At 50.3% G+C, this 25,570-nt stretch overlaps 7 protein-coding genes across 7 annotated transcripts; 1 reads left to right on the top strand and 6 right to left on the bottom strand.

Moving 5' to 3' along the window:
• Positions 1-27: 27 nt before the first annotated feature.
• Positions 28-962, bottom strand: VTN77DRAFT_6909 (uncharacterized protein; the record flags this gene model as incomplete). Its single annotated transcript, XM_069423239.1, has 2 exons — positions 28-888; positions 951-962. 2 exons carry the CDS (start codon positions 960-962, stop codon positions 28-30), a joined length of 873 nt encoding a protein of 290 aa, XP_069275798.1.
• Positions 963-3,679: 2,717 nt separating this feature from the next.
• VTN77DRAFT_6908 (uncharacterized protein) lies at positions 3,680-4,024 on the bottom strand (the record flags this gene model as incomplete). The annotated part of the gene is made up of 3 exons (XM_069423238.1): positions 3,680-3,716; positions 3,789-3,907; positions 3,962-4,024. The coding sequence occupies 3 exons, from the start codon at positions 4,022-4,024 to the stop codon at positions 3,680-3,682; spliced, it is 219 nt and encodes a 72-aa protein (XP_069275797.1).
• Positions 4,025-4,081: 57 nt separating this feature from the next.
• On the bottom strand, positions 4,082-4,572 carry VTN77DRAFT_6907 (uncharacterized protein; the record flags this gene model as incomplete). The annotated part of the gene is made up of 4 exons (XM_069423237.1): positions 4,082-4,245; positions 4,299-4,410; positions 4,473-4,509; positions 4,568-4,572. The coding sequence occupies 4 exons, from the start codon at positions 4,570-4,572 to the stop codon at positions 4,082-4,084; spliced, it is 318 nt and encodes a 105-aa protein (XP_069275796.1).
• Positions 4,573-4,946: 374 nt separating this feature from the next.
• VTN77DRAFT_6906 (uncharacterized protein) lies at positions 4,947-5,541 on the bottom strand (the record flags this gene model as incomplete). Its single annotated transcript, XM_069423236.1, has 2 exons — positions 4,947-5,251; positions 5,304-5,541. 2 exons carry the CDS (start codon positions 5,539-5,541, stop codon positions 4,947-4,949), a joined length of 543 nt encoding a protein of 180 aa, XP_069275795.1.
• Positions 5,542-7,470: 1,929 nt separating this feature from the next.
• Positions 7,471-8,606, bottom strand: VTN77DRAFT_6905 (uncharacterized protein; the record flags this gene model as incomplete). The annotated part of the gene is made up of 7 exons (XM_069423235.1): positions 7,471-7,525; positions 7,582-8,133; positions 8,185-8,204; positions 8,254-8,303; positions 8,354-8,368; positions 8,429-8,456; positions 8,544-8,606. The coding sequence occupies 7 exons, from the start codon at positions 8,604-8,606 to the stop codon at positions 7,471-7,473; spliced, it is 783 nt and encodes a 260-aa protein (XP_069275794.1).
• A 1,632-nt stretch (positions 8,607-10,238) lies between these two features.
• Positions 10,239-16,079, bottom strand: VTN77DRAFT_6904 (uncharacterized protein; the record flags this gene model as incomplete). Its single annotated transcript, XM_069423234.1, has 1 exon — positions 10,239-16,079. One exon carries the CDS (start codon positions 16,077-16,079, stop codon positions 10,239-10,241), a length of 5,841 nt encoding a protein of 1,946 aa, XP_069275793.1.
• A 2,582-nt stretch (positions 16,080-18,661) lies between these two features.
• Positions 18,662-22,659, top strand: VTN77DRAFT_6903 (uncharacterized protein; the record flags this gene model as incomplete). Its single annotated transcript, XM_069423233.1, has 6 exons — positions 18,662-19,093; positions 19,258-19,579; positions 19,635-19,868; positions 19,934-20,229; positions 20,281-20,691; positions 20,740-22,659. 6 exons carry the CDS (start codon positions 18,662-18,664, stop codon positions 22,657-22,659), a joined length of 3,615 nt encoding a protein of 1,204 aa, XP_069275792.1.
• Between the last annotated feature and the right edge of the window lie 2,911 nt (positions 22,660-25,570).

The raw sequence follows: 25,570 nt of genomic DNA, 5'->3' as shown, positions 1-25,570 counted from the left end.
TGCGTCGAGCGTCTCTCCCGACAGGAGCTAATGGGAGGACGGCTTCGAGACAAAACATATCTTGGGTATAGAGGGAGGAACATCTTCTGCCGTCTGGGCCATTCCCATGGCAATGGTTGCTTTCTTCCGGAGTGCCTCTAGCAACGCCAGCAGGTCAGGACGAGCGTCCATATCATGGGGCAGTATCGTCCCATCCACTCCAAGATCGTCAGCAGTCACAAATACGCAGGGATTTCCGGCATCAATGCAAGTCACCCTGATCCCATCAATGATGTCCACCACATTGCCAGTAGGCAAAAGCTTCCCTGTTTTGGACCCAGCTGGGTCGATGAAGTCGAGCTGGATCTTGGCCCCCGTCCTAGCGACGCCATCAATGGCGAAATCCCCATCAGCAACAGCCTCTTTACCGTCAGCAGAAACGGGGAAGGTAGCATGGATGATCTTGTCGGTGTTGGTATTGTACAAGCTGACGGTCACAGATGAAGAACCTTCGCCAGGATCGATCAGTCCCGAATCTACAGCAAACGGCCCGATCGCACTCGACATGTTGCCACAATTGCCCGAGTAGTCGATACGGCTGTCCTTGACGCCAACCTGGACAAAGGTGAAGTCGATCTGGGCGTCATCACGTCGAGAGGGTGCCACAACACAGATCTTGGACAGGCTGGAGATGCCGCCGCCCATGCCATCGAGCTGTCTGCCATTGGGGTCGGGGGAGCCAATCGTCCCGAGGAAGATGGGGGCCCAATCTGCCCTGTTGGGAGGGAGGTCTCTCGCATGGAAGATCAAGGCCCGAGACGTTCCACCGCGGTAGTAGGCCGCTGGAATACTTTTTTGCCTTGCGTGCCGTACAGCGGTAGAAAATGCTCTCAAATAGATCTTGTTGAACTGGGATGGATTAGCAGACCCCATTGCAGAAATAATTGTTGCTTGTAAGATATGATACTTACGTAGGAACGCATTTTCAGCAGTTTATATTATAGAGTTTTACCCGGGCCTCTTAACACAATTCCCCACTCATCAGGAAAGGAAGACACATCCGCCAAGTTCTTGCATTTAGATATGAAACAATTGTTGCTGTTTACCTCATAAGACCAGAATGATGCTATACCATTTCAACCTGTCGTTATTATTTGCATATGGAGTATGCAGATTGACAAGCTCGGGCCAACGAAGTAAGGAGTTCGGTACTCTGGGGCCCCGCGGGGCCGCTGCTTTACTGTCTACATACTGACCAGTGAGCGATGAGCAATTACTTATCATCACGTGATGTACCGGAGGTCCATGCTCATGCTGTCCAAATACAGTAATTTGTAATATAATATCATCTTCTTAGGTGGTGAACGTGGTCGCATGAGAAGGGTACAAAATAGGTAATATTAAAATAATCACAGGTTTCTTCAGCCCTCAATGTAGTTTGCTTTTACTTTACTTTCACCTTATTTCAACTTTTTTTTTTCTTTCGAGTTATCTAATCTCCCTCCTTTTTATATTTCCTAGAGTATTCGAGTATGTACGTAATTTGGAAGATTGAAGTTTATTTTATAAAATCCTTGCTCGAAAGGACTGGGTTCAGATACCCGTCGTCGTCGAAGAAATACAGAGGGTCGTAGATCTTCGCCACTACGCGTGTTCCCTTTGACAAGCCTTTCAAATGAGGATTAGGCTTGAGAAGGCGAACCAGGACTACCTGGGCATCGTGATTGTTTCCCACTAGTAAAGTGTCCTCGATCTCCAAATCAACGTCAAAGGAGCCGTCAGATCCTGGCAAGGGAGGATGGCGAAGACAGCGTTCGACAGGATGGAGCTGTTTTCTTTCGAGAGCACCAGCTTTGTCATTCACGCAGCAGTCTATAGTCACTGGCGTTGGAGGAGTTGGAATGTGTGCACGAGCAGTGAACCGCCAGCTTTTGACATACGGAACTGGAGGCTTCGAGTCGTCTGTCGACAGAGTGGCCATCCGTTATCCAGTGGAGAGTGTGTCATATGCTTGTCGTATGCAGGGCAGGATGTTGAAATAATGAGCAGCGCGCGTTAAAACCTTGGAGAGACGGAGGTTCCCGTTTGCGGTAGTTCGTAATTACCTTAGATAGGTACCTACCTTATCCATGGATCAGGTGGTGAATGATCCAGGAAAATAGGCAGTAACAGCCATTATCCAATCGGAGTAGTACAGACATCCCTAAGAAATGCCACAGTAAATATTTAAGTAAACCAATCACTGCACATAATTAAACAAACCTTACAGCTCTCGCTTTGCTCTTTCTTGTATCAGGGCCATATATAGTGTCGAGGACTTAGCGGGAGACCATATTGGCAGGCTAATGACTGCTCTAATGAAGATGATAAGAAAGACGGAGGAAGAACAGAAACATGGGCTTTTTATAAGCCAAAACCCCAATAATAGCAGCTAGGCAGATTTCATGAATTTTATGTGTTATATATATAGACTATAATGCCTACTTTTTACAGCCATGTGACAGTGTGTGCAAAGAGAAAACAATGTTTCATAGCATGGGATTTAGGATGAAATTCATATTTAACCTGCATCTAAAAAATTAAAAACAAAGTAAGAAATAGTTAAATGTTATTTGTTTTAGAATCAGATATAATACGATATAATATTTAAAAGGATTTTGTTGTTAAAAATGTGAGTCGTGACCTTGTAGAAATAATAATATATCCATGAAGGCACAACGAGTTTATGGAGGCGCAAGAGCAGGGATTTCCATTCAGGAGGTTTTTCGTATGCCATTGCCTTAACACCAACGCATTCCGGATACGATCTAGAATTAAAATTTCCAGCGTCGATCCTGCATCAGCAATGAATGTCTCTGATACTAGAAACTCACTGCACTCAATTACTTCTTCTAGAATTAGGGGATAAATCCATTGAATCGTGTTGATATTTCGACCACAGAGTAGGGCTCAGATCAGACAGATCAGGGCGACAATTCTGGTGGAATATTCCAAGCCTGCGAAATTTCCCTTGGTGACCAAACAGGCGAAGATTCACTTCAAAGAAGGTCGGTTTTAAATAGATACGCTTAGGGCCTAGAGCTATGACTGACTGGCTTGCTTGCCTACCTCCTCCCATAATTTAAGCTTCTGTCTCCTCACATTTATCCCACTGTGTTTCATGTAGTTGAGATTTCTCTGAGCAAGAAAATAGTAAGGTGTACAGGGCGCAGACCACTGCCTTCGTTGCCATGTTTGGCGAAACCTACCGAAATGATGGCCTCGAAAAGTGTCTTCAACGGGGGAAGTTTGCACTTATTTCTCTCTTGGAATCATGGTCATTTAATTGCAGGTCCACGCCTCTATCTCATAACAGTGACATGGTCCTGTCCTTCAGGTCTATGAAGGTTTTCCAAAGTGCATTTGGAAAGCCGCCCAACATGATCGGAACGGCTGCTATTCTGGCAAATAAGGTCCATAACTAATCCAAATGGTTATCACAAAAAGATACATCTCTAGCAGGCTTCTTATTTGTCATCTGCCTTCTGGCCATAAATGACGTAGAGCTCAGAATAGCTATGAATTGATGGATCCTTGATCTCCCGCCGCGCCCCAGCTAGTAGAACCTCTATCTCCTCCCTTTTCCAGTTCAGGAACCGGGTAAAAAGTGCATATGTCCACGCCTCTAATGTGTTGTGTTGGTGGAAAACACCGATTTCTTTCAGCTTTGGATCCTCTGGCCATGAGACATACGGAAGCTATGTATATGTGAAATTGTACCAGCAACTTTCATCAGCAGGCTTTCCACCAATCGCAGCAGATAGACATACCTTATATTCTCTCCTGCTTGACGTTCTTGAAACCTGCTTTTTTCCATCTCTTTCCAGGTTGTGACAGTTGTCATGCTCTTCCCAAATTTGTTGGCAGCCTCGTATATCAGATGTATTGCCTTTGAAAAGGTGTTAGCTTTCATACATGTACACTAAGAATTGTCAAGTACTACCTTGGAAAAGTTTTCAGCCTTGATATGTGTACCATCGTCAGAAAAAAAAAACTTTGGTTCCATAGATTTCGTTTCAAGAAATCCTCCTGGCTGCAAAAACTTGAAGCATTGGGTGAAAAGTCAATCGTGCTCTCGAATCGATCCTTCTAGTTCACGGCCATGGATGAAGTCAAACTGTCTAGACAATTGCCATTCTTCCTCAAAGTTGTCCACCACGAACCTGGAGTTGGGTTGCACCGCTGTGATTGATAACGCCTGTGGGCATATTTCTGCCAACCTCGTATCTTCATGATGTGTCAGTCTGGAGAAAAATATCTAAACTGTCAAGGACTCATACAAAGTTCCTTCTGCTTGAAGCAAGGGAGGGTGATATCGCTGGTATCACCAAGCCTGACACTGTGGTGAGCACAGGCAGAAGGAATAGCAGCGGAATCCACATCATCCGCAGCCTCCTGTAATGTCAATAAACCCTGGTCGGAGAGCGGCCAGAAGACGGGTTTCTGGAATATACCTCCTGCCCAACAAATCTATGACGAGTGTGCTTGGTCCTAGAAAATTTCAAAATTAGTACGTCTGAGGCTTCGCCAGGACTTGACTGCGTCTTACATCATTTTCGCCGACCAAGGAGCTTCTTAACCTCGCCGCTAGTTCCATTTCAAATCTTTCCTTTCCATAAGATTCTGCTCGGATTTCCGCCAACATATCTGTACCCGGAGGGAAATCATGCTCAAAAACGGGTTCCCCGGCTCCTCGCATGTTCGCAAGTAGCGCCTGCCGGAAATGCCACCTCAGAACTTCATCTGAGACGCGATGCGGATTTCCCGGATCACGACAAACAGGATCGAGAACCCTGCCGTCGACGCCGAAGGCATCTGGGCCGAAATACGTGATTTTATAGCCATCCTGTGTCATGTTAGTGTGTCAGTTAAGTCCGTGTTCCAAAATACTTGCATCTGGATTTATCGAAAACAGATAGTTGTCAAAGTCAATGTGCAAGTCGGCTCGCATCAACAATCCGTTTTGGACTGAGTGGATCTTCGACACGCCCACTCTGTAATCCAATGGCCGTAATTGTCTTCAACCCAGAGGTTTTTTTTTTCTCAAGGGGGAACACATGACAAGCTTCAAATCCAGACCAAATATTCCACGCAGCTCTGATATTCACGGCTCCAGAGACCACACACTTACCGTCCCGCGCGCGGACCCCATCACGAAATGAATCTTCTCGACCGGAAATACTGTGACTGATCACACGCGCTACCAATGGTTCATCACTCATGCGAATACGCCCTGAATAAATGAGTTGAGGACTACAGTTGATATCACACAAGAGAATACCTACCATTGCTGTAGATATCATATTCTCCGAGCCGAATTGGATTGTTTGTCGGTCCGGTGGTCTGGCCAGAGCTTCTGTGTCTAACACTCCAATGATCCTCTACAACGAGAAGGATTTTGTCGAGGATTGCGAGAAAATTTGCCTGTGTCATAGAGCCATTTTGGTAGGTTCCTCCTAACATTTCTCCTGTGGAAGCTTCGTAGAAGTGAACGTTCCGCCAAGCAGCTCGGTTCATGGGCATGGTTCGCGTTCTGCTCGCGCAGGGCGTCCTCACCGTATACGGCGAAATGAAGTAGTGAGATGCCTGTCAAGGAAAAGAGAGAGAAACTGTGGCAGATAAAGTAACTCAGCAAAAACTAGTTAGTTAGAAGGTGTTTAATTTTGAAAGCGACTCGCTGATTGATTATTCTCTCTGGGTTTTGATTCTCACTTGGCGTGGACACCTAATACAGTTGGACCCCACTTTAATGATGCCAATCTGGCCACCTTTAAATTATCATATGTTTGCGATATCGTAAAGCTGCGAAAATCACTAATGTAATCGGACACCGAGCGGTCCGGTCCCCCCAACTCAACCACCTCAACTGCCTCTATACCAACAGTTTTGACCAATGCCGCCCAAACATGATGCTGCTGATGTCTCTAGGGGGGGACGTTTACAATTAGCTTTCCATGCTTATAAAAAAGGCCTTGTTAGGTCGATTACTAAGGCAGCTTCAGCATATGACGTTCCTCCAACAACATTAATGAGACGTGTCAAAGGGGTAATTGCGCGTGCTGATATAGCTGCAAATTGCCGCAAGCTCAGCGATACTGAAGAATCTACGCTTAAATCCTGGATCGTTGATATGGACTGACGAGGATTACCACCACATTTGGCAACTGTACGATATCTGGCCCAGCTGCTGCTCTCTGCACGTCTAAATCAACCAGCTTCTATCGGTGAGAAGTGGGTGAATCGGTTTGTCAGCCGTCATGAGGAATTGCGCTCCAAATATAATCGAAAGTACGATTATCAACGTGCCAAGTGCGAAGACCCGAAGCTCATTATGGCCTGGTTCCAGCGAGTTCGCGATACTATAGAAAAATATGGCATCCTTGAACAAGATATCTACAATATCGATGAGACAGGCTTCACAATAGTGCTTATAAGCCAATCTCCCGCATCTCATTAGAATCAAGAATCGAGTCTCCTTCACATCACCATATTGTCTTCCTATAACAGTGCTTATAGTAGCCTCTCCTCTACATGCTCATAGCCATAATCTCAACAATGGGATGATGGATAATGCTGGGGGTGGAAGGGAACTATGGTTTCGTAATCTTGTCAAAATCTCCCGGCTACCGAACATACGAAGCGGCGAGGCTAATGCCACGTGAGGAGAAAGGACGCGGAAAGCGGCGTCGACTGACGCCCTTTTCGGTGTTGATTCCCCCGACTTACAGACTATAGAGGTACCTACCTAGGTAGGTAATCTCTGACAAAAATCAAAATGTAATCCAAGCATCATTACCTCGTTCACATTTACATTCACTTTCACTTTCAGTGGATCCAGAACAGAGATGTCGATATTGATTTTGACTATATTTGATAGAAAAAAAAAAGTATGATTATGAATATGAATCTCATCACTCATTCACTCATTCGTACACATACACGTTCAGCTTTACTATTTATTTACAGGATAAAATACCATCGCGTTTTGGGAAACACAAAGCATGGTCAATCCACGGACAAACAGACAGATAAGCAGGAAACGAACTCACCGACTGACGGAATGTATACAATCATAGTGTGTCAGTCACTCACTCACACTGAAAGAGAAAAGAATGCAGGACAAGACAAAGCAAGAAAAGGTCTTTGTTTCCATGAAGAAGATAAAAAATAAACAAGACCAAAAAACGCCATGCCAGCCAGTCACACGCACATTAGGGTACACGATGCCACGCCACCCGTTCCAGGACAGGTCATGTCATTCCATTTCATGATTTTTAAAATCAATGACTCGAGTGCAGTTTCATTCATAAACCCAGGTACTCACTTGCTTGGACTCTACCAGTCCTACACCATTTATTGTTCTGTGTTCCTTTCGCGCTCTCAGAGCCGAAAATCAACGTGAAAAGACGTCAGAATCGACAGAATCAGCAGAATTAATGTTCGGAAACCTTGTCATTCGATCCTCGGAGGACTCGTGGATTGCTTATCGGACGGACTCAAGCTGTGTCTGTAGCAGTCAGCACTCGACAAGGTCCGCACAAATTTGGTGCAGCAGCAACATACGATCTTCGTCTCACCCCCTCCTTCCGAAACCCCTCAATAATCTTGAGAATCTCCTTCCTCCCCGCCGCAGCATCGACCTTCCGCCCGCCCAGACTCATACTGATCTTCTCGTTCGAGTTGGCCATCAGCAGCCGCTTCAGCAGAAGATGCCGCATGTTCAGACAAACGAAGACGCCGCAGTCGCTGCTGTTTTCCTGGATTGGGGCATCGTCCAGATGGACGAAGCGGATTGGCCGGTTGAGGAGCGCGCCCAGCTTCATCGTCACTTGGTATGCTTCCATGCGGTTGCCTGGCGGGAGCGAGTCGTAGTGGAATGCCACCCGATCTACGATCGAGACCAGGAGCAACGACCAGTGCGTGCCGCCTTCGGCCTCGGCAACATTTCGGCAGTCGTTGATGGGGAGGAAGACGTGCGTCGTGCCGGTGAAGTTGGGCAAAGCATCGCGGACGGTGAGTGGGTCGGGAGTCTGTAACAGCATGAACGACATGCTAGGGCGGAGGAGGACGATATTCGAATGCTTGTATTTCGACAAGAACTCGTGTTCGAGGTACCTAGACGTGTCAGCAGGTTGCAGCAGAGCAATATGCCACAATGGTACCCACTCTTCCCAGAAGGAAATGATCTGGCAGCAGTCAGCGGACGATTCCGACGACACGATGGACAACACTCACATTATCCGTAATCCAGTCATTTTTCAACGTCTGGATGTCCTCTCGCGTTACTGAGCGGGATCAGCCTGGAGAACGGAAAAACCTCACGCCAGGGACCTACATCGGACATCATAATCTAGACCCGATCGAATCAGTCAGGTTGAGCAGGGAAAATTCAGGACAGGACTGGACTCACAGCTGAGATATGCATCGTCTGGGTGCAACTGCGGATGGCACGTCAATATCAGCATTGAACGTTCGTCTGACAACTTCCTGACGAGCTCTGACGACAGACAATTCGGCCAACCTACCGATTCACTGAATTTCCCCATCATCCTCTTCTGCAGCCTTCCAAAGCTGCTCCCTTCACGCATCGTGCTCCCAACCACGATGTCGTCTTCAAGTCCTATATCTGTACTGAGATCGTGCGATCGATATGTAGCGGGGCCGTTCGCGACGAAAAAGGCGACTGAAGCTGGTCAAGGATGAGACGAGGTTATGAGAGATGGCAGTCGATGCGACTGACTGACTCTACCTGCGCGCGTATTCACAGGAAGCTTCGTCAGGAGAAAGGAGAATACGGTGGAATGGATGTGGAATCGACTGCAGCAAAACACGCGCAATCCTGCAATCAATCGAGGGGAACAGGAAGAAGTAAGAGGATGTGATGCCCCGCGTGTCGCTCTGCGTTTGTCGGCAGCCGTGTTTCGCGCGCAGGACGAGGAATGTGACGAGAGAAGACCGGACTCGAGGAATTCCAGGAAAGACCTTGAAAGACCCAGCCCAAAACCAAGTTATTCCTATCACAAACCAAACCAGCCTTTTACCGACTGTATGGTTCCGGGCAGTACCACTTCGTACGATGCTCGGGCCCAAACCAGACCACGCGCGCCGCTCACTTGTCCGCTCTGCTGTCGCTGCTGATATTGTCAAGCCAGCACATACACAAACACAAGAAGTTGCAAGTGACTCGAGATGAGGTTTCCAGGATAAGATTAAATTAAATTAAGCAGCCCAACCTAAAGCGGTAGGTAGAGTTGGGCAGCGGAAGTGTGCGGGAAGGGAAGCAGAGAGGATGGAGAATGGAGAGAATTGGCAATGGACGTGTCGGAGGTCGCGGGGCACGAACAGGTAGATCCGAGAAGGAACAGGGGCAGCGTCTTATCCGGTTGATGCGAACATATGATACGATATGATACTGTACTGTACAACAGACGGCCCCGCGATAGCAAGACGGATTTACACTAACTACTGTACAGCTGTCCGGGCGGGATCGACGGCAAAAAGTTTCGCGTTTCTGATTCATCATTTATCATCGCTTGCCCAAACACGTCACTGGTGGCTGTGTGGCGCAGCTCGGCCCACCATCCGATGTGGCTAGTGGTCATGTGAGAATGATCCAACTAACATTGTTTTCAGGATGTACTATATATGGACTTATTTTCAATCGGGGCATAAGCAACTCCCCAGACAAATTTCATCGATTGCCTTGATGGCGAAGACGATAAAGATGACGATGGGTATCTACAATACATGGCCGAACTGGGTAGACAAATCAATCCTGTCTGACCGGACGGTCGGGCAAGATGATGTCGAAGAAGAGAAGATACAAAAAGGAAGAATAAAAAAAAGTAACAGGAAAGAAAAGAAAGGGAAAACAAAAAAAAAGGAAAGCTCGGTGGATGCCGTCCACATGACAGAGCAGATTGATAAACATAAGACAAATCATATCAGCAAACCTGTATCATCGTAATCCCCCGGGGAGAGTAGAAGTCATAAAAGAAACAACAGGTTCATCAGACGAATAATCAAGAAAAAACAGACAGAAGAAATTCAACATAGGTAGTACCGTCATTAGTTGCGCTCATCATAATCCGTGCCATGCGCCTACAAATGCTTGAAAATTACAACACTCTTCGCTGCTGCTGTCGCGCAGCAGAACTGTCAAACGTCAGTATTCACGTCAATCAGACAATGACGCAATCGTAGACATCAAATCAATCGTTCTATGAGGGCAATCTCGCGAAATGCTTGGTCCAGATCCATCCAACCTGCCGGGTGGGATCGTCCTGGTTCCGAGCAAGCCACAGTTCGCCCTTTTCGGCAATGACATCGAAGATCTCCCCCGCGACATAGGTGAGATACGGGTACCCGGCCTCTCGTCGCGCTCGGTCAATGTTGAACTCATACAGGCTGGCGGCCAGGAACAACACTTTGGGCTCCTTCGATGGTGCCTCCGGAGGTGCTTCTTCTTGCCGGGGTGAGTCGGACATGGGCATGGCAGATGAGAAGAATCCCGAGTAGCGGCCATTAGGAGATGAAGTGGTGTCGCCTGTGGTCGGTTCGAAGTGATCCAGAAGTGGGTCGTTCATGAACGGCATATCAAGGCTCAGTCTAGGGAGAGACGGGAAGGGCTCCGTGGTAGAATTAGATTCTGTACTTGGCCGGGTAGATGCACCGGCGTTCACGACCTGTCCGTTCGCCATGTCAGAGGGCCCAGTCGTGCGCGCGACGCCAGACAAGGTCGAGTTAGCCCGCCGCCGCCCATGCTGCTGAGACTGCCCATCGGGTTGTGTAGAGCTGCCAGGGCGGCCGAAATCGTTGGATACTTTCGGAGAGTTTTCCATGGCAATGGATCCAGTACGGATGCTGGCATTGGTGACCGTCGACGGTCGTCGTGGAGAAGAGCTCCCTGTCTCGGTCGAAGGAGTGTTGAAATTGACCAGATTGACCGCTTCGGAGAGCAGAGCGCCATTGCAGAGACTGAGCGACAAGATTTGCGCATCGGCAAAGGCAAAGTCGGCGGACCAGTCGCTGACGATGCTGCTAATATCACTCGGAAAGCTGTCGATCAGGAAGGACAACTTCTTCTGCAGCATGCTGAACCACCGCACCTGGATTTCCACGAAGTTGTTCAGACAGGCTTCCATCAACTTCGCGGTGAGCGAGAAGAGTCTGGGCAGCTCATCCTTCAGCGCGTCGTTCAGAATCGTGAACTGCTCGCCTTGCTCCGCCGTTTTCTTGTCTGGCCGGTCACCGCGATCCTTGATGGCTTTGAACCGTGCATAATCGATCAAGCGCTTATTGCGTTTGTGCATCACTTTCTGTGGCCCATCATAGAGCTTGAGAAGGGTGATCATCGGGTCGATGACGCTTTTGCGGACAGTTGCGATATGCTCCGGCAAGGCAACGTTCATGACGTCCCGTACTGCCATTCTCAACCGGTGCCATTTGCTCTCAACTTCCGTGTAATTGGACTGGGCCACATCAATGCAGCCCTCGATCGCAATGACGAACTCGTGAAAGCAATCCATGCCAGACTGGATTTCTCGGGTGTACATCTCAACGTCGCGCATGACGACCTGAAGCTGGAAGAAGCTGTCGTTGAATTGCTGCGAGAGAGCGTCGTACTCCTTGTCTTCAAACATCTCCGACAGACCAACCTGCTGCTTGAGTTTCTCCGCACGGCGACCAAATGCCTTGGACAGACCGGTGCGGACATCCGAATCCTTGCGTTTCCGGCTGCTCACCACTTGACCAACGAGGTCAGCACGTTTCTTCAACTCGTTAATCCGCACTGAAATATTAGTGACCCCTTCGAGGGCGCTGACTAGAGCCGCGCGGTCGGGATGGTCAGTGGGGGTCGCCTCGATAAGTTGCGTCAACAGGAGGGGGTATTTCAGGATGCGCTGAACGGGCTTGACGAGCAAAGAGTCGAGGTTCCACGCCGTTGTCAGATCCGAGGCCCAGTCGCGGCATTCCTTGAGCCAGATCGCAACCTTGGGATTCCGCTGGAGCGCCTGGAGCTTCTTGTTGGCGGCATCGTGATTCTTCAAATAGTCCGTGTAGACCTTCTCCATCTGAGTCATGTTCTCCATGAAGACCTGCCCGACAAATGTCTGGTTGTCTTTCTCCAAACTCAACATCTCCGGGTTGTCGAAGGAGAATCGACCATCAGTCTGCGGGCTGGCCCGGCCGCTTTGAGCGCGCCGTTTACTGCGCCAGCGTTGAGACTTGGGCATCACGTAGACACTCCTTGCCGCCTGTTTAAGTGCATCTTGGAAATTCATCGAGAATTGCACCACTTGATCCGAGTTCCCGAACAGGGTCCGGACATCGTCCGGCGAGAGGTCCAAGCATGAACTCGACGTGCCTTTGTAGATGTCATCGACCACTTTCATGTCTTGGCCAAAGGTATACTCGGTATCCACCAACTCCTTGATAACATTCCGGCGCTTCTTCAACCGTGCTTGTTCAGCCTGGACTTCAGCGCTGGATGGAGCGGCGCTGATCTGATGCTGTGATGTGGCGGATGATGCCGCCGTTTGAGGAGAGGGAGTGAGCCCAGCTTGATTCAAGGATGACTCTTCACTGCTTCTCATTGACAGGTAGTCCTCCGCGGACGCGAAAGGAGCACTCGGAGGGATGCTGGATGGTGGTCCGCTAGCATAGATGCTGGGCGAAACCATCTGCGGCGGGGGTGGTTGAAAGCCAGCACCTTCGACGCCGCCGTCTCCCGGGATAGGCGGCGGTGGAGGGCTATGATCAGGTACCGGAGGCGTGGGAACGACTCGCGCCGGTTCAGTAGGAGGCTGCACATGAATCGCAAGACCGAGGCCATCCCAGGACTGTTCAGGTTTCGAAGCTGCTGGGTAAGAAGTCGGCGCTACAGGAGTGGGTGCGTTGTCCCGAGACATATCAGCTTCATCATCTTTCGGTGGTGGCGGGGGCGGAGGAGGCAAGTCCCCCGCAGCTACCTGCATCCAGTCCGCGATCGATGGGGAGGCACTTTCCCAGTCGTCCCGCAAGCTCAGACTCGGACCGTGGGAAATGTGATCCGACATGTCGTCAGCGCGCGGGACGAGCACAGGATCATCCGTCAGGCTATCCGCCTTCGATGCTACCTCTGCTTCTCCATCTGCGTGGGCGAGCTCCCATGATCTTTCCGCCGCTCTAGAGGCATAGGAGGACAGAGATCTTCGGGATCTTCTCCCAGTCAGTTCTTCCAGATAGAGCTGTGTTACCCGCTTCGAGTCCCAGCCACCTTGGCGGATCAGATTCGGGGGCAGTTCATCACGGTAGGAGCGTTGACTCCGGTCACCGTTGGGCCTGTGGTGCAGGGAGTCGCTAGCCGACCGATGTTGATTAGAAGAATCCTGAGCTGACGTTGACCAGTCTTGCGGAAGGGGATTGCTGTCTCGACGGGGAACAGACAGCTCTGGGCTGTTCTGATCAGCCGAAGGAAGAGTCTCATCGTTCTGGTCGGGGTGACTCTCGGCCAAGGATTGCTGGTAGCGAAATGAAGATGACCAGGAGGCCATGCTCCATCTCTTCAGCTGCTCGTCATCATTTTGCTGGCTCTCACAGCTGTCTATTGAGTCCAAGTATAAGGTAGAAGAAGTAGAAGGTTCCAACATAATTTGGATGGACTCCTTATCGTCATCCTCGTCACATTCACTGCTGGAGCTGGATTCACGCAATTGCATGATGCGATTCAAGATGGTCCGGTGCGAGGACTCCTGGGGCTCCGGGTCAAAGTGTGTAGTATCGGTATCATTGGTTTCTACAGTAACAGCAGAAGACGGCGGCAGATCTGAAACCTGGACATCTGATTGTGAAATTTTCAGCACACAGTCTATTTCGGCAGATTCACCCAAGGTAGGAGAATCGCCAAAGTCCACGTGAGACTGCTCCCGAACAAGATCATGCTGCTTCTCCACTGAGGGACTGGTCGTATCGATGGTCAGGTTGGGCGTTGTCGGAGTGACCTGGTCGTCCGGTACAACAGGCGTGTCAAGCTCCCTGTTCTCCGCCACGGAGCCATTGCTGGGACCATGTGCGCTGTTGTTATTGTTGTCAGGAGTCTCCTTATCAGGTGATAATGCTTTCTCCTTGTCAGGAGATAATCCTTTGGCTGACTCCATCTTACGAAGCTCCCCTTCTCGGAGAAGCTGGGATCTCATTTCCTCATCTTTCTTGTACCTTGCCAACCGTCGGCGCTCTGCCGCTTCCTGCTCCTTTTTGGCGTTCTCTTGGACGGACTTGTTGAAGGCTTGCTGGATTTTCTGCCGTCGGGCAGCAAAATCAACATTCCCGAGCTCGGGAAGCCGTCGTGTCCTCGGTCGAGAATTCCTGACATCGTCGTCGTTCTGGTTGGATGATTGGAACCGAGACACTCTTTCCACCACTTTTGCGCGAGATGCTGAGGACGTCGCCATGGACACTGATTGGCGAGGCCTCGAACTACGTAAGGGTGGTGATTTCTTAGGAGGAGGCTCCGATATGTATGCCTTGAGGGACCCTTTCTCGGAGAGGTTGCCGGTAGTGACATGGCCACGGCCCAGTTCTCGTTGAGTTGGAGACATGACAGCGGGAGGAACGCGTGGACTTTGGCTGGGGCTCGTCTTTACCGGTGACATGGGCTTCGGGAGCCGACTACTGCCCTTTCGAGGAAGGGGGACCTGATTTGTGTTTGCGTTGTAGTAGAGACTCGTGAGCGAGTTCGCCCGGGTGGACGGCGAGGAACTCCCTGACTCAGAGGCATTGTTGAGGCGCTGGGATGAGACAGGAATGCGAGACTTAGAGTGTGTGCTGACCGGGCTGATGGCGGACTGAGGGGCGGGAGGCGATGCAACCGCCATGTGCGTGGTTAGAGCGCTCGTCACTGCGGGCTTGGAGGTGTCCCAGGAGACGTCGCTCCTTGACCTTCGATGGCTGCGACCGTGGCCGTTCGAATCGATATTGACCGCTTCCAGTGACGATGTATAACCCAGATACCACGCGGTCGGGGACGACGGTGACACGCCCCGTCCAAAGAAGGAGGGGTTCGGGCTGGGAACACTGCTATCGGAACCTCTACGGCGGATATGGGACGGTATCCCATATCCTGGGTTGTTCACTGCCGTGTTGATGGTGAGGAGCTCTCCGAATAGCGGTCGCCGTGATTCTCTGTCCCTGCCGTTTGTCTGTGCGACCAAGTTACTCGGAGGATCTGTATTCTGATGGGACGAAAGACCAGCTGAGTCTGGTCGCGACGCTCTGCTCGATGACGGCCTTCGAGGGGTAGAGGTAGAGGAATGATCTTGCTCCGGTTGACGACGTGCAACTCGAGATGCAGACGAATCGCGGGAACGGGAGCCCCCACTGAAGCTTCTGGTCGGGCTGACAGTTCTATAAGTCGTTCGTAATGGGACGGGGGGAACCTCGTCGACGGCCTGGTTGAATCGGTCCACCAGCTCCTTCAGAGAGGGATTCCGGAATCGCGGCCCTGTAGACAGCACCGGTTGTGGTGGTTGCGAGGGACTGTCACCGGAATAAGTACTGGATCCCGCGGAGGTGGAACGAAATTGATACGAACGGGGACTGCGCGTCCAGGATGGATCTGTCTGCACTGATGAACGAGTGGCAGCTCTCCGGGGAGAGGTCACGGTAGTCATTCCGTTCTCGATCTTTGGTGGCAGGATACTACCTAGGCTTGTAGAAGTCTTCGACGCATCCTCAACGGCATCGGCGGCATATGATCGGTAAAAGTCACGGGGATCTGGAGACGGGGGTTTGTCAGGACTATTTTGGGAAGAATTTTCAACTGCACTGTTGATGGGAAGTGACTGCTGTTGCTGGGACGATGGTGACTGCGGGACGTAGGTGGCTGCCGGAAGAAGAATCGCGGGGGTAGGAGGAGAAAAAGAGGTCACGGTCGAGGCGGGATCGAGGGGGCTCTCTGGGCGAGGAGCGGCGTGGGAGATCCGGTGGGACTGCTGAGACGATCGTCGCTCAGAGGGGTGGTGAGGTCGAGATTGTGGTTGAACAGAGGAGACGGAATTGTAGCCCTCATCGCCGTCAGGCATCTTGCACGACACGGCCGGACGAGCTCAGTCGGCTCGCCTGGCCAGTGCGGGATGGGCGAGGTTCCACCAGAGCAGACTTTTGTCGGGCTGTCGATGCGTTGTTCGCAAGCCAGGGCTTACAGAAACACTCCCCAGGGGGAGGCGAACGAGTGAGTGAGGTGTTGCAGATTGGTCAAATTTGGCTACAAGGCGGGCATCTCGTTGGCGCCTAGGTTGACCGGCATATTCGAAGCTAGCTAGCCAGCTCTCAGTGCAGTGCAATCGGGACACCAACTTCTGACGTCGCACCGGCGATGGTCGGCCTGTTTTCCAGCCAGAGTTTATTACCAGCGGACCGCCGTTGCTTGGCTATCGTCGATAGCGTTGGTGGATGAGGGGAGATCCTGAGGAAATCAAAGCGAGTAGCGGTTCTCTGAGGCTGGTGCGTTGAGGCCGTGCTTGGACTGGAGGAGAGGATCGATCCGTCGATACGTCTACGGCTGGGCGACGTGTTATTGAGCCCAACTGGCGAACGGGTGCAAGCGTGGCAGGTTTCGTGGAGGCTTTGTCACACGGGAAGCTTCTTTGTCGAGGACCTGCAGCCGTCGCTCGGTTGGCAGCCGGGGCGGTGGGTTAGCAGCAACTTAGATGGGCGGAGTTCTGGACCGGAACTGAAGCCCGTTGGACGCTGTCCACGAACGAGCGACGTGGTAGGCCTGGAGGAGGGGTGTCAAAAGGCGGTAGGCAGCCAAGGATCTGGGATGGGATGAATGAGTTGGCAGCTAATGACGCATTTAATTAGGTTCATCGGGGATTTCCTCTAGCGTCAATATTCATCACGAATAATGAAGGAGGGTGATGCAGTGGCTGGGCGATAAGAGGTGGAGTCACACAGTCCACAAGCCCGCGCCTCCAACGTCTCCCGCCCGTGACACCTAAGGCATGGATTCTGGCCGTGCTATTCTTAGCTTAGTCGCAGGCATTCGCTGGGCAAATGAGCCACGATGGAAGAGAGGAAAATTGCAATGTTGAAGTAGTGTACTTAGTATTTTTTTTTCTTTCTTTTCAGATGGATTTCAACGACAGATGGTAAGTAGGAATTGGACAGGTACGGGATGCGTAGGGAAACTGCGGTCGCGTCACGTTTCTGACAGCCGTCGACTACAGAGGAGCCACAGCGATCTCCGTGCCAAGATAAAAATAACACTTATCTCCCGCAGATTGAGATGGATAGCAGCGCCTCTTCAGTCTTGACTCGAAAAGGACAAGAAGTGGAGATGGTCAGGATGATCTTTATCATCAGATATTCACAAAAAATGGATCTTCACACCAGACTCGGTCGATTTTAAGCAAGACACACTATGATATGACAGAGCAGAGGCTGGTTAAGCGAAAAGCCTCAGCTGAAATGAAATTCCAGAACTAGTAGGGACCTCGATGGTGGGTCTTAGCTTGGATCTACGGGGCAAATTTGAAGTTGGGTTCTTTAGACCAGCATAGCGTTTTGGATATATTATATACGACATCGTAGATTCTTCTGTCTGCTGACAAAAAAAAATGTTTTGTGCTTTGGAGGATTTTTACAGGTGGCACTCGGAAATTGACTCGGTTTTCAAGCACCGCTTCCGTATAGTGACCCAGTAGTTACCTGTAGTTAACAATTGCTTTTTTTTCTGTCTGCATCCGTCGACGACACCGCTTTCGCCACCGTCATATGTATCAGATGCATACCGTCTCTTAGATGTGTCCCCTCAGAGAAAGAAAAAAAAAGGAAAAATAAAGGACTGGCCCCTGAATCCACTCCATTCTCCACCAGATGGGGCCAAGCCACATGGAGTGTGGTTCCTGGCCCTAACTTAGATGATGACGTATATTCTGGACCCCGTCCCTGGTTGTTCCTGAATGTTTCCAAGGATGATGTCAAAGTCAAATGTGGCTGCCGTGAGTCCCCGAACGCAGGTTCCAGCTGACATTCCACCAGGGAGATTTCCACCTTTGATTGTACTCTGTACTCCGTGCACTCCTGGAGGCTGTTTTCAATAACGTTGCATCAAACTTTGCAGCGGATCGCCGAGGCGCGCGTCAATCTCTTGTTCTCGATGTCAAGGCGCAGAGAACCGGATCGCTGGGACTGGATCACACGGCTAAATTAACTAACAAGCCTGGCGGGAGATGAGATCAGAGAGAGCATTCCAGACTTAGCTTTCGGAACGCCATCCCGTGTCTGTGCGCTGTGATTGGTAGCATTATTAATTGGAATTGGAATTAGGTTATCACATTGTCGTGATGAGGGGAACCATTGGAAATGTTCAGGAAATGATGCCGCTGGCTTCCATTGCAACGCTGGCGATGTTTCTGCCTGCGAGTGTTGGATGTCTTTGGCTTGTCTTGGCTTGTCACGCCGACGCGTCTGCTCCCCCGACGCGTCCCGCAACCATGGCGCGATCCCTGTTGCCTCGCACTCCCCAAACAAGGTGAAACAACAAACAATTCGATGCTGACCACTTGCAAGTCGATCTTGCCGGCTCATTTTCCTACACTCCTAGCAATGGGGTTTGTTTCGAACCGCCCCAGGCGCTGAGAGTGCCAAATCGAGATTCACCATGGGGAAGAAAAGAAAGCGTCCTGGCAAAGAGAACGGTGGACTGCCGCAGTCTCCCTCCAAACGGCCCAGGATTGACGATGCTCTCCCAATTCCAGAATGTTACCAGCACCCAGTCTTGTCGCGATACTATCCTCGAGTAGTGACCCTCAGGCAGTATCTGCTCGAGCAGCTGCCCTCGTCATCCAAGGCCCGTCGCCGGAGGATCGCCTCGCTGGGGCGGCAGAGCAGCAACGCCAAGGCTCGCCTCGACCGGGATCTAGACCCGCAGCAGAACATCGCTGACCTCCTGGACTCGACGCTGGTGGGAGTCTTGAAGGAATCCAATCAGGAAATTACCCAGGCTCGACAAAGAGACTTTGCAGCATTCACGCAGTCAGAAGAGCGATCCCTCCTCTGTACAGATACTGGTCCAGCCTGCCCGCAATCCGAGGTAGGTTATCTTTGTTCTGTATCTATAGAGATCTATCCTGCCAGATTTACAATGGCAGGAGCATAAAAGGAGACGGCGTAATTGTTCCTACAACTTTTCTAGGACAATAGCTTAATCCATTGAATTATTCCGCCTATCCAGACACGTCTCTCTAACTGTACCAGATAGTGGACTTCGTCATCGCAACCCTGTTCAACCGCACTGGTCTGTCCTATCAAAAGCCTCAGCATGTCCTGGCTCATGGCTTTCAACGGGCGACGGCCCGACAGGTCGTGGACCGTAATATCGGAGCCATGGCCAGCAGCATCCCTGGCGTAGTACCCCAATATCCCAATCACCATGTCACCACCCTCAAAAAGGCTCCGTGGACCGATGCTCTTGCTCTTTTGGGCAAGAGCGGGGATGAGATCATGATCCGGTTGCTGTTAGACTGTGGCATTTTCTGTTGTCTGGATCGTCAGAAGGCGACGTACTATCAACTCAGCGGTATGTTTAGAAGACAAAGTAAATCACGTTGTGCGCTGGCTGAGAAATGCTCCAGGAATTCCTCTGTCAGAACTGGAGCCTGTCGATAAGTCACAGCCGACTCCTCAAAGCAGACAGATGGTATCGTCAGACACAAATCACACTGCTAGATCCAAGTCCAATAAAGTCGATAATCCCACAGGTGTCTTGCATAAGCCAAATAGCATTATTTTCGTCCGACGGCGTATGTTGTACGCTCGTCCAGTGTTGAATGCGCGAGGAGAGGTTCGTTTCGGATTGAGACATATTCGTATGTAAACGAGACTCCTCACCGGACTCAACATTGCTTGGCTTTTCAGTCAGCTAACCAGACAGACGTGCTGAACCGCTTCCCATCCTCGACCGATCTATCTCATTCAGTGCATGTCATGAAGTACATCTTTCCACGACAGTTTGGCTTGCATAATGTTTTCACATCGGTAGTAGACAGTCGTGAAACGGCCCAGCCGTTCAAGGACTACACCCTGCGAGAGGATGAAATCGGTCGTGACGAGAGTACCAAATTGCCGAAACGACTGCGCGGCAAGGCATTGGCACTGGTCCAGCAGCTGCAAAGACGTCACCAACGCTGCTCTTACACGGAACTCCTGAGGCATTACTGTCCCATCGAGGTGAGTCTGCTGGATTGTCTTTTCCCGTGGTCTGGGACTAACCAGTGGTAGGAAATTGGGCCCCCCAGATTAGGCCCTCAATCCTCGCAAACAGAACCATCGAACTCGATAGGCTCTGATGCGCAATTCGTCACCCAGCTCAGACTTTCCGGCCAATTGCCAGGTTCGCGACGGCAGACGCAATCTCAACAGAACGAAGCCACTGCCGTACCATCTGGCAGCGCACGTAAATCGGACTTGTCCGCGAAACAGAAGCCATGCTTGATGGACTATGCCACCCCGGCTTCTTCCGTTTCTGCTTTCTGTCGTGCAACCCTGCAGAGGCTGATCCCTCGCGCGTTTTTCGGCGTTGGTGAGGGAGGTGAGTCGAATCGGCGCATTGTGATGAAGCATGTCGATCGATTCGTTCGGATGAACAGATATGAAAGTCTCAGCCTGCATGAGGTTTGCAAAGGTCTTAAGGTTCGTCGACCAAAACTACATATGTGAAGAGACTGCTAACTGGCGTAGGTTACCTGCATTCCCTGGCTTGAGTCTCCAAATGCACAATCTCAAGCTACCAATCCAGATGGCCATAAGCTGTCCTTGTCTGACTTGCGCAAGCGCACCGAGCTCCTTCACGAGTTCATATACTACATATTTGACTCGATCCTCATCCCGCTCATCCGCGCCAATTTCTACGTGACTGAATCACAGGTTCATCGCAACCGACTGTTCTACTTTCGCCACGATGTGTGGCGTCGACTGACCGAAAAGCCGCTGGCGGACATCAAGTCGTCGATGTTCGAAGAGATCAAACGCGACAAAGCCCATCGCATCCTTGCACGGAGGCCTCTGGGCTATAGCCCTTTGAGGCTGTTGCCCAAAGCCGCCGGGGCACGTCCAATCATCAACCTCCGGAGACGGGTGATGAAAACGACTCTCAGCGGAAAGAAGCCATTCCTGGGTCCCAGCATCAATTCCTTGGTCACGCCCATCTTTAACATGCTCAGCTATGAGAAGACGCGAAAGCCGGATCTTCTCGGGTCGTCCATGTTCTCTGTAGGTGACATGTATCCTCGGCTGAAGGCATTCAAGGAGAAGTTGATGCGTCGCCCATCTACTGCGGGAGATGCTGCAAACCGTAAGCTGCAGCTGTACTTTGTGAAGCTGGATATACAGTCCTGCTTCGACACCATTCCGCAGAACAAGTTGCTTGCGGTAATTGAGGAGCTCGTCTCGGAAGCCAGTTACCACGTTACGAAACATGTCGAGGTCCGGCCGCCAGATGGATACAGTAACAGTCTGTGGCCTGAGGAGACACGTCGACATGGCAAGCCAATCCGCAAATTTGTGAGCAAGGCGGTGGCCGCCAACGAGATCATCAGTACGCCTGAACTTGCCGCGGGTGCGACCAAGAGAAATACAGTCTTTGTCGACACGGCTCTCGCAAAGAGCCACGACACGGACGACCTGCTCTATCTGCTGGACGAACATGTACGCAACAACCTGGTGAAGATTGGGAAGAAATATTTCCGCCAGCGCGACGGGATTCCCCAGGGCTCTGTTCTATCGAGTCTGCTGTGCAGCTTCTTCTACGGGAAGTTGGAGCGCGAGGTGCTCGGGTTTCTCAACTGCGACGACGCGCTGCTGCTGCGGCTGATCGATGACTTTCTTCTGATCACGCCGCGAGCGGACCTCGCGCGGCGGTTCCTGCAGGTGATGATGGACGGACAGCCTGCGTATGGGGTGTCAGTAAACCCGAGCAAAAGCCTGGTCAACTTCGAGGTGACAGTGAACGGGACCAAGATGCCGCGGCTGCTGGGGTCGTCCTGGTTCCCGTACTGCGGGAACCTGATCGACACGCATACGCTCGACATCCGCAAGGACCGCGATCACGGCCGTGAAGCAGCGCAGGTGTCTGACACGCTGACGGTAGAGGCGAACCGCGTTCCGGGGCGGACTTTGCACCGGAAAGTCCTCGCGTCGTTCCGCATGCAGACGCACGCCATGTTCCTGGACACGAGGCACAACACGACGAAGGTGGTGTTGTCAGGAATCTACACAAACTTCGTCGAAACAGCAATCAAGATGTACCGGTATTTCAAGTCGCTGCGCCCGCGCGCCCGCCCATCGCCTCAGCTCGTGATGGGGACGATCCGCGACCTGATCCGCTTCGCGACGAGCCTGATCCAGTCGAAGCGGCGGCAGCAGGCGCACGCGACAGCTGAGACGCGCTTCGAGTGCGCAATCACACCTCCGCAGATCCAGCATCTCGGGGCAGCGGCGTTCCGCCATGTCCTGGCGCGGAAACAGACGCAGTTCTCTTCCGTGTTGCGGTTTCTCGAGCGGCTGCAGCGAGCGACGCGGCCGAGGACGGACCGCGAGGCGCTGCAGATGAAGCGGGTGATGCGCGAGGGGAATGCTGTTTTTGATGGGTGGAGGTATTAGCTGGGTCGAAACAGGACATTTAATATCCTGGGAAGAATACTCGCAAGCAGTATGTACAGAATACATGCATCGAGACTGAGACTTCACAGTCCGACAGATATTGATGATCGTGTCGCCAAGGTACTTCAATGCGACGACTGTAGATGTCTACTTAAGGGATCAGCTTTCGGGGCTGTATAGATAGTCAATAGTAAACATTTCCAGTCTCTAATTACAAATAGAATTACTGCTGCATAATTCCTAAGCAGGCAGACACATAGCAGGCAGGCTCCGTCCAGCAGAAATTTATTAAATCCCCTATACTATCGTAAAAAAAAACATTGTTGTCCGTTTATATAGTACATACACACCGTCACATGGCTGTAAAAGAAAGCAACATTAATACTGTAACTGTATACATATATATAATAAGCATACCATACTAAATCCATGAAATCTGCTGAATAGCCCCTATTTAATAAACAAGAGAGATATACCTTGGCAAGGGGAATATATACACTAGGCTATTAGCAAGGGATATATGTATCAGGAAAAGTGACACGACAAATATATATATATATATATATGGCTATATATATGGAGAAGGAGACGGAGGGGGGAGGCAGGAAATATATATTTTATAGCAAGGAATATAGGGAGCTCACCTAGAAAGTAGAGAATAGATACTACCTAATCAATACAAAAAAAAATAATGAAGAGGAATATTATAAGGAATATGAGCAGGGAGCCCACTTCGGAAGTATCTATATAGATGATAAAAACTACTTATATATTAGGTACTAGGTAGGCAGGCCTTGGAGCCAAGGGTCCCAGACAATGGAATAGGTATTTTTTTTCTCCCTTCAAAGTTTAGATCATTGGAGCGAAGCGAGACCTTGAAAGGCTTGTATTCATATCATGTCATATCATATCATATTACCATCTACTTTAGGTACTTCCCTACCTATATATAAATACCCTGCGCAAGTGTCGTATTCCCAGTGCATAGGCCATAGAGTGATGGATTCTCCTCACCTATACGTGTGGATGGCCCTCTTATACAGATCTGTCTAGGTAGTGTTGGATAGTCCACTCATATCACTGCCTGTGACAGCAAGTCGTGCCGGAGGAGCATATATGTACTGTACATACATTACACCTAATTTTCCAACAAATCACTAGGTGGGTAGTAATTAGATCAATATTCGCAGTGTCATTGTTAACGATATCATCGTCATTGGAACGACTACATGGACTGTACATACATACCTAGGACAACAATGGTCTTCATGGTATTACGCTAGGTAGATATAATATGAAGTATAATGCTAAGATCCATTCCCTGTGAAAAGCTTATACTAGGTAGATAAATAGGTAGAAGCTTCACCAAATCATTGACTATATCATATACCTACCTATTTATACCGCAATAAGAGATGGGTCAGTGTTCTGGGAGCTTGCTATCTGGCTGTGAAGCGTGAAGATACCTGCGACAAGGAAGTTTACCGAATATCGGGGTTCTTGGCTTATTATGACAAGCCTATCTTTCTGTTTTTCCTCTATCTTATCATTTTCAATCGTTTAGTTATTAGCCTTTCAATGTGATCTCCCTCTAGCCCTTAACAATATTTGCGGTGTCATATTGACGATATATATCATTTTCATGAGAACGACTACATGTACAGTATATACATACCTAGGGCAATAGTCTTTACTTATTCTAATTCTATACACCTATATGGAGTTGCTAATATCCATTCTGCGAATGGGAAGCTCATCATAGATAAATAGAAGCTAGCTTCACCAGATCATCAATTTCCATAATCTATATAATCTACGGATGGCTGGGTTCGGATAGACATACTAAGTATACTGACACCTAGTGTAGGTGCTCCAGTTAGTTTCCTCTGGGTGGTCCCTTTCAGTTGGGAGCTTCGTTCGAGAAATGTGCTGTTAACCAAACGTTTGCAGAGTTGCAGATAGCTGCAGGCAGCTCCAATGCTAAGTTGTTAACTGAGAGCGAGGACTACGTATGACATAAAGTTTGTTCTTGTGATTGTTCCTTACAATATCGGTAATACTGGATATTGTATAAAGGGCGTCAGGAGAGGTTGGCAGTGACAGTGACAGTGACAGATAGCAGAGGGCTACTAGTCTGTTTAAAAGAAGAGATACAGAGAGAGGGAGATGTGATCAGGCTTGATTTCATTGGATATAAATCTGCTCAGCAATGTAGTGGTCATGTACCTACGTATATAACACTCTATTATGCATATACACTATTTCCAAGAGTAATGCCAACCAGAAAAGTCCAACAGCAAAGGGTAGTTGTCATGCACCTCTCTTGGACGAGTGGAAGACTGCTCACAAATAACAATTTTTCTAAGCAAGGCTACTCTCCAAACGGCGTGAACTTCTCCATCACCCTCTCTGCCTCCACCATCTCCCTCTCCAGCACCGCCCGGTGTTGCTCGCTGCGGACCCGGATCACACACTCGAACGGCCGGGGCCGCACGTTGAAGCCCTCTGTATACGCAAAAGTGTCGTACTGCCGGATCGACCCGTCCGGCTCGCGCACCGGCAGGATATCAAACGCCCACAGCAGCTTGGCCACTGCCACAAACAGCGAATTCCGCGCCAGGCCAGCTCCCGGACAGATCCGCCTCCCCCAGCCAAATGAGCTGTGGCCGTCCTTGGACGGGTGCGGTTCGCCCTTCTCCTGCGGCGTGGATGAGACGTATTCTTTCGGCAGGTAGGGCAGCAACGACGGCGGGATCGAGTCTGGCAAAAACCGCAGCGGATTGAAGTGGTGCGGATTGGGGTAGTAGCGCGGATTCAGGTTGATGGCCCATGAGTTGGCCAGGATGGTCGTCCCCTTGGGAATGTAGTACCCCTGGTAGACGTCAGCCTCGGAGTTGGCGTGCGGCGTGCC

The sequence above is a fragment of the Rasamsonia byssochlamydoides genome (assembly GCF_041956645.1).
Source record: "Rasamsonia byssochlamydoides strain NRRL 3658 unplaced genomic scaffold VTN77scaffold_54, whole genome shotgun sequence".
Classification (NCBI taxonomy): domain Eukaryota; kingdom Fungi; phylum Ascomycota; class Eurotiomycetes; order Eurotiales; family Trichocomaceae; genus Rasamsonia; species Rasamsonia byssochlamydoides.
The sequence above is the reverse complement of the archived record's forward strand: the minus strand, read 5'-3'. Positions and strand labels throughout refer to the sequence as shown.